The sequence below is a fragment of the Rhynchophorus ferrugineus genome, unplaced genomic scaffold (assembly GCF_030347505.1).
Source record: "Rhynchophorus ferrugineus isolate W39M unplaced genomic scaffold, kcgeb_rfMv2 rfM4, whole genome shotgun sequence".
Taxonomy (NCBI): domain Eukaryota; kingdom Metazoa; phylum Arthropoda; class Insecta; order Coleoptera; family Curculionidae; genus Rhynchophorus; species Rhynchophorus ferrugineus.
Window position 1 is genome coordinate 38,133,076 of NW_027472583.1, and position 14,131 is coordinate 38,147,206.

Genomic DNA, 14,131 nt, shown 5'->3' on the forward strand with positions numbered 1-14,131 from the left:
GGGAGGTTCATTATTTATTTTTAATATTTCTTGTCCTGAATATTGCACTATCGAAAACCTTAAATTGTGTTATAGTAGTTGACACAGAATTGAATTAATTTCGATAAATAAACTTAGTTAGGAAATACAAGTTCGGACTTAACAATAAATTATACAACTTCTATAATTGTTAAATGTTATAAAAACTCCTACAATATTTAAATATATAGCAGTAAATTATGAAAAATAGTAAAGATGAACTAGGTTAAATTAATTTAAATTCGACAGATTAATTATATTATTATCAACATAATTATATTATATTGTAATTGACATAATGATTCTGAACTAAATAATGTAATTAATAATTTCATATAATTCTATAGTATCTAAAATAATTTAAATAACTTAACATTACTAATTATTCACTTTCATAATGGTATAATGTCAGATTAAAAGTTCTGCCTGAGATTTAATGTAGTATTCTTTCAATTTAACATGTGCTTGTTATCAAACACATTATTACGTATTATTAAATTTATTTTGTCCTAAATAAAAGCTGGATTTAATAGGATTCTATTCTAAAATTCAGGTGAGATTATATGATACAACTTCTATAATTGATAAATGTTATAAAAACTCCTACAATATTTAAATATATAGCAGTAAATTATGAAATATAGTAAAGATGAACTGTTAAATTAATTTAAATTCGACAGATTAATTATATTATTATCAACATAATTATATTATATTGTAATTGACATAATGATTCTGAACTAAATAATGTAATTAATAATTTCATATAATTCTATAGTATTTAAAATAATTTAAATAACTGAGCATTACTAATTATTCACTTTCATAATGGTATAATGTCAGATTAAAAGTTCTGCCTGAGATTTAATGTAGTATTCTTTCAATTTAACATGTGCTTGTTATCAAACACATTATTACGTATTATTAAATTTATTTTGTCCTAAATAAAAGCTGGATTTAATACGATTCTATTCTAAAATTCAGGTGAGATTGAAGAATTGCAGTTAATTAATATAATATGCTGGATACATAACCGACTGGATTTTTTAACATCAAAATAAATTTTTTATTTTGATTTAAAAATGTATAATAAATATGCGTGCCCACCCATTGAACATAATCGATGGGAAAATCCATTTGTATCATACAATCTTACATCTTGGGAACAATATTACTCATACGGAATGTTAAATACGCATATATCCGCGATGTAATTTTTAAATTAATTCCGATGATGCTATATCCGTTAGTCTGATGATATTGACATAAAAATATAACATATTCAAAATTATTTAAGTCATTATATAAATACTATTTTAATGAGAATGTTATGTTAATATTTAAATATATGTTGTCATAAGTTACGGCTAGATGGCGCCACCCGATTTCTTTTTAATTTGTTAATTTTTTTCGTTGGCTATTGTTACTTTTGTTTTGTTATACTGAAATAAGATATATTTTAAATACACAGAGTAGAAGATTATATTTTGCTGTTTGTTTATGAGCCACAGATTCATTACATAATTTTGGTGACAGTATGTAGCTATATTCGTAGCATTGCAATTGTTCGTAGAAAAGCCGTAGCTCTTATTTACTAGCGTAGCGTGTTTATGCCACAGTTTGACAAGCAAAAAAGTGAAAATTTGCCAAAATTAGGACAGTTATAAAGAAAATTTTTGTTGAAGATTATACATTATGCATAATCCAGATTGTTAAAATACAAAATCTGACTAGGCAGCCAACAAAACTTTAAAGTATTGGTTGTTTTATTAAAGAAAAATGGCGATGTGTTAATCAATGTCAGCATTTAAATAGACTTTAAGTGGTGTTTTTTGTATATAAATATCGAAACATTTACGCCGTTTAATACTCATACATTTTTAAATACTAAGGATTAATCATGTTTTACGAAAAGTTAACATTTCTCTTAATATATATAGTGTAATCCAAGCTATATCGAGATAAACATGTCTCGAGGATTTGGAAAGTATAAAAGGGGCGCGAGCCATTCTAATTTTCATTTTGATACGTTATTTAAAGAGAATAGTAACAAGCCGTCAGCTGCAAGATCTGCAGCTTCTGTCGGTAGATGGGGAATCACTAGCTTTACAAGCATACGAACTTTGAATGGACGGCAAGAACATGATTCAAGGTATATATTTTTATTTACCTAAACCCCTTTAAGGACGTTAACTCCTTTTGTCTTTAATGTAATAAAAAAATTTCATGGGTTTATGCAGTACTAAGCCATTTTAGTTTATAGTAATTAGGTTATTTTTGTACATAAATTGTGTTATTATCAACAGATAAGATAATGGTTTTCAGATACTATTTCTGTTTAGAGAGAGTTAGTTTTGAAAATGTATAGACATGTTTAAATGTGATTAATGTAGTGTCATTAAGGGAAAAACCTTATCTCTTACTATATTAGTACTGATAAAGTTGTTGGTTTTGGATTATTCTTAAAATGATCTAATTATATATTAGGTTATAATTAATATATAATAACAATGTAATATTATATATATAATAATAATGTATAATTTAAGGTATCAGTTTTTACATAATTGATAACAAAAACACTAAACAAACATAAAATAAATTTATATTTTTATAGTTCAAGTTCAGCTGATACTACCGTGAAACCAAAAAAGTTCTTTAAGAGTAGAAATCCTGATGCCCAAGCAGATAATAATGCAGGAAACTATCAGTCTCCCACCAGTTATGGGTCAAATGCTAAAAAGGCTCGTATCACTTATGAGGTGGAAAGGTTGGTCAATAACTCAAAATCTAATTAAATCTTACCTTTAATTTATTTATTCAGACAGGTAAAAGGAAATAGTTCACCTAAGAAGTTTTTTTCATCCAAAAGCACACAAGAAAAATTGGTCATCACACCAAATATATCCAGTAAAAGAAGAAGTAGTGATAAAAGTGATACTAGTGAATCTCCTAAACCTCCTATAGTTTTACGGATATGCAGGGGTAAATCGCAGCTAGTAAATGATACTGATGAGTCTGAAAGTACCATTACTCCAAGGTAGATGATTTATCTTCCACTTTTATGTGTTTTTTATTTATATTATTTCTTAATGTGTAGTTCTACGCCATCTACGTCTGCTGCGACATCACCTCGTGCTCTTCGTGAAACGTCAAATTCGCAACCATCCAATAAACCTCAAAGCCGTCGAATAACACGGAGTGCCAGGAGAAGTATGCAACAGGATCCTAGTAGTAGTCCAGCAACAGCAGATACTCCTGGCGAATTTTCATTATTTACTACCTCAAAACCAGGTAAAAATATGATCTTATTTTTTGCCTTGTGCATTTTAATAGTTCTTATTTTATTTTAGATATACTAGAGAATGATTTATCTCCACAATATATACCAGCTGAGAAATATGAGTTAGAACGTAAAGCTTTGTATGATAGTCTTCTAAAACCAAATTCTCCCAAAACTGTTGAAGATTCTGTTGATAGTTCTATTAAGGATGACAATGAGAGTAAAACTGAAGATGTTAGTGAGGATAAAAGTGTAGAAGAAGTTATGGCAGAATTGCATGGGACAGAGAGTGATTTACATATAACTGAAAAGTCTGAGGTGCAAACAGACAACTCCTCAGGAGTACAAGAAATGGAAATTGATCTAGATTTGACTGAACCAACTGAAAGTGAACCAGCACATACTGAAGTACACGAGACTGTTAAGGAATCGGAGGACCAATCTTTACAAACTTCTGAAGAAACATTAGAAACAATAGAAAACATTGCTAAAGAAATTGAACTCTCAAAAATAGCAGAGAAGGAGAAAATAAAAGAAGAGGAAGCTCCAAAAAGTAATATAACATTGCCAGTGAGGGAGTTGAGAAGTCGGAACAGGCAGAAAGTCGAAAAGGAAAAAGCAGAACTACCTGAGCCACCAGTTAGTAAGCCAGTTTTAAGAGAAACAAGAAGCAGAAAGGAGTCGCATAAAGAGGTAAATAATGACAAAGTGACAGTGCAAGAAGAGAAAGTGATCAAAGTGGATATGGAACCAGAAGTTATTCATAAAAATAATGAAGACCAATCCAAAATTACAGTGAAACTGAAAGGGAAGGACATTGAAGATGAATGGTGTACAGACAGTGATTCTAATAGTACAGTACCAGAAATGGAGGTATGAAAAATGGTTCAATATGTATATATAATATTATCTTCAATTGTGATATATATTAAAATAGGTCAAGCAAATAGTTTCTGAATCGGCAAACGAAATTGATAAACACAGAGACAAAATGTTGGATAAAATTTTGGAAAAGGCACCTGAACCTCCACCAGTAAAGTTGGTAATTTCCAAGAAAAAAGGTAGCATATTTAAGAGTAGGGCATTGGTAAGTTTTAATTATCAATTTACCTTTGATTTTTACATTTTTTTGTCTTTGTGGTTAGGTCGACGATGGTGCTAAAAAGAGAAGAGCGCGGTATGTCCATAAGTGGATTGATGATAAAGATGGGAAAGGAGGTGGAGAGACGCCTGCAAGAACTATAGAAAATTCAGAGGATTTCTCATTTTCGGGTTAGTTTTTTTAGTAATTTTCAACATTTTGAGAATTGATACAGAAATGAAATGAGACAAGTTGTGTGTGAGGATTAATAATTTTTTTTATTAGAAAGGTCCATATATATGCTTCTTAGTATGAAATATAATATCATCTACCACGTAAATCCGGTTGAATTTGAACAATAGTTTGAATTAATTGTTGAGTTGCAACAGCAATGATCTGAGTTGAAATAAATCGGCTATCGATTCTGTAGAGTTCGCCGGTCCAACTTTTGTGCCAAACAGTAACTTTTTGTGGAAGCATTACGACCTGGTTAATATTGCGTTAGTTGTCGTTTCATATACGGCAATTATGTTTGCTAACGAATATTCATTAAAGAATGTATGTCCGCGCTAAAGATTTTCGGTTAACTGTCTCATTTCTGTAATTTGCACTAATAATTGACCGCCAAAATATGACCAGGCTGCCAACTTCGAACCAACCTTATTGACAAACCCTATATGTTAAATTTCGAGTGTGGTTCTATTATGTTTTTATTTTATAGGGGATAGTTTAACTCGAATTTCAAAGGCTAATGAAGACCAAAGCGTTACTAGCATTCATTGTGCAAAGAGTGACAAACCAGTAAGTTATTTATTATAGAGAAATAATTAAACTATTTACTTCAATTATTGTTTTCTAGTATTATATGGTGGTTAGGAACGTGAAAAAAGCCCATCAGATCCAAGAAATTGGTGAATTTCAGGAATTTAATGATGACGTCGAGTATATACTCGATGCTTTACAGGACAACAATCCAGTTAGCACGAGGTGCCTATCAGCCATTACTCTAGCGACTAAGTGTATGGCCCCACCGTTTAGGATGCATGTTAGAGCGCATGGTATTGTAGCCAAGTTCTTTAAAGCTCTCCATGACGCCACCAAGGATCAAGTAAGCCTTGTCAAAAATTGTTAATTGCCTATTTTAAAATATTGTTTTTTTCAGAGTCTAGGTTTGTGTACAGCAACAGTTATGTTTGTTTTAAGTCAAGATAGGTTAAATATGGATCTGGATCGAGACTGTTTAGAACTCATGTTGAATCTCTTGGAGTCTGATGTTAGTTATCAACAGGTATGATTCTTTCAACAGCTGTAAGATGCAGTTTTGCTGAATTAATTTTTTATTTTGAACATTTGTTATTCAGGCTTTAGATGTTTGTGGCCTTACGTCAGCCCAATTGCAGAAAAACAAACAGAAAGTGCGTGAATTATGCGCCGATATTCAGAGTCAGGGACATGCAATGCATCTAAATTTAGAAAATATTACAGTATGTTTTTATCAATATAAAATTATCTTTAGGTTAACAAAATTATTGTTTCTAGACTGGTCAATTGGCTATGGAGACCCTTTTATCCCTAACATCTAAAAGAGCCGGTGAGTGGTTTAAAGAAGAACTTCGAGAATTAGGCGGCTTGGAGCATATTATGAAAACTATTTACGAATGCTGTCGACAAGTTTCTGACTACGTTGTGTCCTGGACTGATATGTTGCTAGACAAGATTAAGAAAATTGATAGGTGTTTACGGGTACTAGAAAATGTGAGTTATGGTTTAGTAATTAATATGTTTTATAAAATGTGTTTTGGTCCAGGTAACACAAAATAATGAAGAGAATCAAAGTTATATCCTCAAGTACAACGATGGTATGATGCTGGATACTTTAGTGAGTTTGTATAAGCTTTGTGATAGGGAAATTCCACTGTATCCAGTCACAGATATTGTGGATAAAGTATCGACAGGAGCGATAATACGAGAGGCTCTTTTAGTAACTCTTAAGGTCCTAATAAATCTGACACATCATTATAGGCAGCAATGTAAGAAGCTTGTTGATTTATTTATTCAATTTTTTATTTACCTCTAACTAAAATTATTTTATAGCTCTTGGTAGTCAACTTATTGGGTCAAAATCTGGCATAGTGGAAATTAGTTTGCATTTGTTGCTACAAGTTCCGAATTACATACCAGAACAGAAGAAATTTGAGTTAGGAGTTTTGGTAAGTATCAGTTTAATATCATAACAAAATTTGAATCAACTGTTTTCTTTAGGTGCTTATGTTGTTGATAAACTTGATTCAAGACCAAGAAACTAATAAGAAACTTCTCATGGAAGCTAAGGCGCCTTCTAAATTAGAGAGCATATATTCGCGTGAGTTTTGTTGTGTGATTGTTGGCTTGATATAATTCTGTCATTGTAACAGGAGAGGAAAGCGCAGTTGAAGCTCTGATCATTCAGTTTTATGAATGGGAGGCTTGCGCCAAAATAGCGGAGAACAAAACGAATGCCATTTTAGATGGTGAAAAAGACGCAGATGACGCGCCGAACTCCCAGAGCAAGAGCAGCGAGGAGTTTATTGAAGAAACGGTGGCTAAATGTAAGTCGTTCGCTGTTTTACTAACGGTGTCTGTAGAAGTATTTGTATTTTGTAGTATTGCAAAAAGCCGGAACGCATATGGAATTCACGTTTTTGGCGTCATATATTGTTATGCTAGTCGGGTTTTTGATCATGGATAGTCCAGACAATCAGGAGAACATCCGACAGTTTTTGAAAGGCGGCAACTTTAACGATATGGTTGAGCTTTTAAAGAAGTTTTTCAACTTTATGAACCTGACAGCATCGGTGAGTAATTTTAATAATATTTGATGGGGTTGGAAGGATGAAGTATTAGTATTTATTCGGAAGTATTTTCAGTATATGGAATTGATTTCAAATTTTTTTACTGCTGTTATAATTTTGTAAGGAATCAGATGTTTGCTTTTCCCTGAAATATTATGTGCTTGTATGTATTTGTCGATAAAGGCCATCAAACCAATTGTGGGTTTTGGTTTAAACAATTTAAAAATGGTGATATTGATGTCAATGATAAATAATGGCTTGGATGACCAAAAAACTTGTAGGCAATGGATTACAAGACTTATTGAGCGAAAACCCAGATCAAACGTTCAAAAAAGTTTCAGACAGCTTAACAGTTGATGAATAAACAGCTTCTAGATGTTTATGTGTGATGCGAGGATTGAGAATGAAGGAAAATAGCTGCCACACCAATTGACAGAAAATATCATATCGAATCGTTTCAACAAAGTTTTCTTTGCCGTATTGTGACTAGTGATGAAAAGTGGATCTACTACGACAATTCTAGGCATAAAAGTCATGGCTTAATCCAGAATAGCTATCCACTTCGACAAAGAAGCAGAATATTTATGACCATAAAGTCTTGTGAATATGGTGAGATCAGCAAGGTGTGGGGCGATAAGAGTTGCTAAAATAAAATAAAATTGTTACTGCAAATGTTTACCGACATTATTTGGACAAATTGAACGAAACTGTTCCAGTTCAAATGGAAAGTTTTTGCCAAAATAATATTGTTATTTCGGCACGCTATCGTGCACAAATCGAAGAGAAAGTTTGAAAAAAATGGTGGAAATCATTTTGTTAATTTAATTTTTAAATTTTTCTCTATAAGTACCTTTCTAAAGTGAAAATATGATCAGAATATGTGCAAGCATTTAATAAATCATAAGGGATATAATGGGTGATACATTGGATTTCAGTACATTGCAAAATCAAAATCACTTTCTTGTCCAGACCGTAGAATGCCTAAAAAATGTACAGTTACTTAGAAATATGTTTATTTTCAGACTGAAGCGTCTAGTGTGTGTGCGGTCAAAGCCACCCAAAAGGTCATTAAATTTCTGGAGGCTTGCGACAAGACGGAGGACGGTGGAAATTCTGAGCAGAAAGAGTCTTTTGATTTAGTCGAGAAATCTTTTTTATAGACTGACGCCTTTAAACAAAGTTACTTTTTTATTTCATTAAGTTGCTCTTATCTGATTATTGTTATGTTTATAATCGGCCAAAACTGACAAAATCATTATTCGACATGCCTTATAAGGTTCTATGAACATTGTTATCAGATAGAAATTTTGAGAAAAAAAGAGATATATTTTTCCCCAGTATGAGAGGTGCTAGAGGAAAGCTTTGACTGGATAAATTCTTTTTCACCCTATGTATAATGTATATAATATATATATGATGCAGCTGGTACTGTAAAGAAGAGGATATTTTAAATCATGTACACTAGTTTTGTATTATATGGAGGGTTGATTTGTTAAAAAAAGGTTCATTGTTAAACATTTCAGGGATATCTTTTGTTGGTTGATGGTCTATTATTTTTTTTAATAAAGAAAAAAAAATTGTATTTCGGAAGTGTTTGAGCTGAGTGTTTTGAAGAAAACTGTTGAAGGTATGCTCTCAATATACAGGGTGCTCTATATATATTTTTTTAATTTAAAAAATAATGTTTTTTTAAAAGGACTAATTTGGCGCCCTATGCATTCACAAGTTTTTTTAATATATGTTGGGTGCTAGATCAATCAATGTTGGATATATGATTTTCTGGTAATTCCTGCCTTATTTACAATTATAATATTGTTCGACTTTTTACGTGAATTCCAGGTCTTTGACGTCTACCGTCTCTTAGCTTCCGTCTAGATTATTTCAAGTCGGTTTTGCCGCATCGGAAAAACCGTTCTCGAACGGCACATTCCTCCCGCTCCCGATCGACTAAAAAAATAATGGAGACGCTGTTTGTTTTTTAATCTCGGATGTTTGGTTGATTCTCTACTCTGGGAGGAACCCGGCATCATCCGTACTATTTGTATTCTGTTTCTGTAATATTTTTCTATAGGAATGAAATGACGAGAGTGAGTGCGAGGGCGAGAATATGCACGATTAATCTTAAAGAAAATGAAGAGTATATTTACAAAGTTTACAATTTTATATTTTTTAGTATTATTTCTTTGTAAGAAAAGATCGATATTTTATTATTATTTTTTGAAAATCATTGTATTTCTGCTGAACGACTAAGGAAGGAAAATGTTTTGTTTCTCTTGATTATTATCGACTTTTTTTATGTATATAGTGTATTGATTATACGTTTTTTTGGATCGCCATTATTGAATGAAATGAGAAAAAAATGTTTATCTGTACAGTACTGTGTAGTTTATTTATTTTACTTTTTATTTTTATTCAACGAAGGTAAGGATTGTTTTTGTCAAATGTAAATAAAATATAATTACGATTTTTAATTGTTGTGTTTCATTTTTATAAACAATGATTTGAATTACCCATCCCTTAACACCAATCTCCATCACCAGTTATTCCATAGATACTGTACAATTTGCCCTTGTTTATAAATAATACATATTTGTCTAATAATAACCTTTCAATTTGTATACATGACTTATTTTCTGACAGTATATAAACAAATACAAATTTAAGTCCAATGTGTATTTGATTGTTGTCCTAGATTTGGTGTCGTTTGTGTACTCGATTCAATAACTCCTCAAATGATAGAAATTCATTTAAAATACAATTTAGTTTTTAGTTTAAGTAAATTAAAGGGTTTTGTTCGTAAACCCTATATTTCATAACTTATACGTTTTGGTGTGTGTACACTTTTATCGAAACAATTTTATTTATAGAATAAAGGAGTGGTGGCATGTTAGATCCACCACTTGGAAACAAATACTTTAAATGGAATATCATACTACTCGCGCCGCCTAACATAAGTCATTGCTATTGTATGCTATTATAGGGTTTCAGGAATATATTTTTTTTTATTAAAAAATAAAACCCAGAATTACTAGTATTTGTGCGATTCTCTATTTGGATGTTATGAATTTGTAATTGTGGTGATCTCATAATATTTGTTTAATTATCGAAATACATTATTCCATCTAAACGAAAAGCTAATGTAGTGACTACTACTAACGCGCAGGTGTAAAAATGTTAAGAAATGATTTGTACTATTTGGTTTTGGTATGTTTTATATAACCGCTACCAGGTCTCTTATTTATGGTTTGTATCACGACTTATCTATTAAGAAATCCCTAGAAGAATTAATAAATCAATTGATTAATTGAAGGAAAACGTTTCTTTTATTAAAACCATTATCATCTGAGTCTGTGTAAATAAAGACACATGTTTATTATGTATATGACAAATGTGTGTTTTTTGTGTGTATGGGCGCATTATCATTTTGAAATGTGACAGTGTTTGCCAGTAATATGCTAGTCATACTAAAAACTAATAAATTCATCATAGAGGATGTCAAGATATTGCCGTATAAAAGTCATAATGGAACCTCCTCCATGCTTGATTATAGGAAGCAGGCAGTCTGAATTGTAGACTTGTTTTGGTGTTTTCCAAGCACAAATACGGCCATTTATAGGAAACCATCATGAAATGTCCAGGTTATATGATCGTCGTACCATTTCTTTCCCAGCTTAGCATTGGCTTCCGTTATAAAGGGTTTCACAATCGCAGATCTTTCATGAATATTAGTTTACTGGAACTCCCACCGTACTGTTTTTGATTAATGAGCTCTGCTGTCACTTTTACCATGGTAGTTTGATATCTTGGATATGGCCCACTATTCATTCCTCTTTCCCGATGATGCTTTATTATGTTTTGTGTATGTTCTTATTATCGCGAATAGTGTCGCTCGTGAAATGTTAAATAATTCATCTGTTCGTCACGGACGCTCCTGCTAATCAAGCATCAACGATTTTATAGTTTACCGATCGTTTGTTTTGATCGTCGTAGAACATAAGGATGTAATACAGTGACATATAACCGATAAGACCTAGCATGTAAAGAGAGCAATACAGAGGCGTCGCATCATTTACACGGAAACAGTATTACCAACACACAACAAGATTTACTATTTTACCGCATGGTACAATTTTTAAAATCATATAATAAAATTAAGGCAGATTTATTTTAATTTGTCTATTTAGATGAGACTTGGATATACCAAAATGGAACATATGGCAAGACGATGCGTGTATAAATTTGACAGCTGTCGGATTATAGAAGTTTTCGATTTTTTTTTGTTATGGCCTAAAACCAGGCGGTGGAATGCATGACGGATACCTGGTCGCGGAGACTTGCCCTGGAGTGACAAGTTGGACCGGGTTATGTGGGACTGCCTCTGGGCTTACCAATACACTAAACCGAAACCGCCTCACAGTTGACCTCTGTGGATCGCTATTGGGCACGACGACCCGGCGATTCTATTGATTTGCGAACCTGAGTTAACACACTACTGGATACTGTTGTATGGGGGCAAAAGTTATGACTGTAGCGACGGATGAGGTCGTTTCAGCCCGGAAAAGGGGGGGAGGAGCTTAGCGGTGACGCGGTGCGAAGCTCCCAGCATGTCGACCAGCTCGCGAACAAGCGCGTTTTCAGAAGAACTTGAGCTGAATTGTTGTTTGTGGAATGATTGAGATGTGAAGTGCTTGATTTCTGGAGTGTCAGTTTCCCTATGAATTTGATTATTTCTGACAAACCATGGAGCGTTTAATATTCTCCTGATGAGCTTATTTTGGAAAACTTTAAGCCGTTTGATCTGGTTGAGTGTAACAAACTTGAAGTAGACATTAGATCCGTAGAGGAGTACGGACTGAATTGACATATTGTAATATAAGTATTTGATGGAGATGGGAAGTCTACTAGAAGGGCAGATCAGAGAAGATAGCAGGTTTGCTATCCCCGAACCTTTCCGGATTGCTTTCTGGATTTGGGAATGCCAACCGAACCGCCGGTCGAAGAGAAGACCTAGGTACGTGACGTTATCCAGCCATGGAATTATTGCGGTGTCGATCTTAAGTTGCGAGACGCACAGTGCGTAATGCTTCTTATGAAAAATGATGGCCTGTGTTTTCAGGGGGTTGATTTGCAAACTCCAGAATTGAACCACTTGACCGCATGATCGAGCTGCTTCTGTAAACGTTCATGAATTGTAACTTCGAACCTGGCGGCCGTGAAGAAAGTAGTGTAGTTAGTGTAAAAAACTGTTTGGATATGTGGATAGATGCGTAGTCTACAATAACACCTAAGCGTGGATGAAGGTTGACACAGTAGTTGGAGATGAAATTGACAAAAGGAGGAATCGTGAACAAGTAGATTGGAGATTAACAGCCTAGTTATTGACTTGAATAGTGATTCTTTAATTAACATAGGATTACTGTAGAAATTCGTATTATAAAGGGTGAAAGATTTGTGTGCATAGATATGTGTGTAATTGTTCAGAATATACATGAGAATTTGTTTAGAATGTATGAGAAGAGAACAAATACTAGCGATAAAATCTAATTTTATTAAGAAAAATGTACACAGGTGGTAACAGAAGGAACTAAAGTGAAATAGAGTGATATCAAAATGACTTGATAAGGAAATACAGCAATGAAGGATATAAGAACTCAACGTAAAAAGGTAAATATACTCTCTAATGAAAGTAAACATTACTTTGATATACGATTGTTAACTAGGTGGATTAGGCCACTACCACTACTACATCGAAAATTGCACTAGAACTCTGTGTCATAGGTGGTGTGAAAAGAGTTTAATGTAAATATAATAAATCAACTATAAACCTATAAACTATCGTTGTTGTACAATTAATTGTGTATAAAGTTGATGCGGCAACATTGCGACATTTTGAGGTTATAAATTCAGATGATGTGAATTTACTGTTTTATAAATATACTATATATTGTATTTCATATTTATTGAATATTATTTTGTAGATCCCTTGTATATTTAGATGATGTTGAATAAATGTTTATTGTTCAGTCGATTTTTTAATTGTAGATCTATCGATTTCATCAATATAAGTTTATTAATAATATGACTGCATGTTAAATTGAAAAAACTTTTGCCTCCTACGCGCTTTTAAGTACCCCATAGACAGACATTTTATAGTCAAACAATGTCACGAATACACAGACCTACACTCAATATATTCGGGTGTTCCGCAGGGCAGTGTTTTTGGCTCACTGGTATATCTATTGTATACAGCTGACCTATCGACCTCAAGAAGCACTACTGTTGCAAAATATGTTGAGCGGTTTTATTATCACACGAGGATCCAATATCAGCCACAAGAAACCTCCAACTTCATCTTAACAAAGTCGAATTGTGGTTGAAAACATGGCGTGTCAAAGTAAATGAGACAAAATCTACCCATGTGACTTTCACCCTTTGTAGATGAACATGTCGCTCAGTAGAATTGAATAATCATGAACTTCCGCAAGCAGCCAACGTTAAATATCTGGGAATGCATTTCGATCGATGTTTGACATGGAAAAACATATAGTGACAAAACGCAAACAGCTTGGGGTTAAACTAAACCAAATGTACTGGTTGATAAGGCGTAAATCTAAATTATCAGTAGATAACAAGGTTTTGCTGTATAAGTCAATACTTAAGCCTATTTGGACCTATGGTATTGAACTCTGGAGTACTACTAGCAAATCTAACATATACATCCTCCAGAGGATCCAAAATAAAGTGTTGCGAGTCATTGTCGATATTACGTGTCCAACAAACTGATTCAGCGCGATATCGCCATCGAACCCATAACGAGTGTAATTCGGAACGTTAGTGCGAAGTATTCTGAAAGGCTATTAGTGCATCCTAATGCACTCGCCAAACAGTTAAATGTGCTCGACGACAGTGAAGTGCGTA

At 33.0% G+C, this 14,131-nt stretch overlaps 1 protein-coding gene across 1 annotated transcript; it reads left to right on the forward strand.

The window, feature by feature from the left end:
- Nucleotides 1–1,574: 1,574 nt before the first annotated feature.
- On the forward strand, nt 1,575–9,684 carry wapl (cohesin release factor wings apart-like). The gene is made up of 18 exons (XM_076401946.1): nt 1,575–2,170; nt 2,636–2,788; nt 2,843–3,058; nt 3,119–3,312; nt 3,372–4,174; nt 4,239–4,388; nt 4,447–4,573; nt 5,104–5,183; nt 5,242–5,490; nt 5,545–5,670; nt 5,744–5,866; nt 5,922–6,137; nt 6,190–6,412; nt 6,477–6,592; nt 6,645–6,744; nt 6,797–6,970; nt 7,026–7,216; nt 8,236–9,684. The coding sequence occupies exons 1-18, from the start codon at nt 1,986–1,988 to the stop codon at nt 8,371–8,373; spliced, it is 3,564 nt and encodes a 1,187-aa protein (XP_076258061.1). The 5' UTR covers nt 1,575–1,985; the 3' UTR covers nt 8,374–9,684.
- The last annotated feature ends 4,447 nt before the right edge of the window (nt 9,685–14,131 follow it).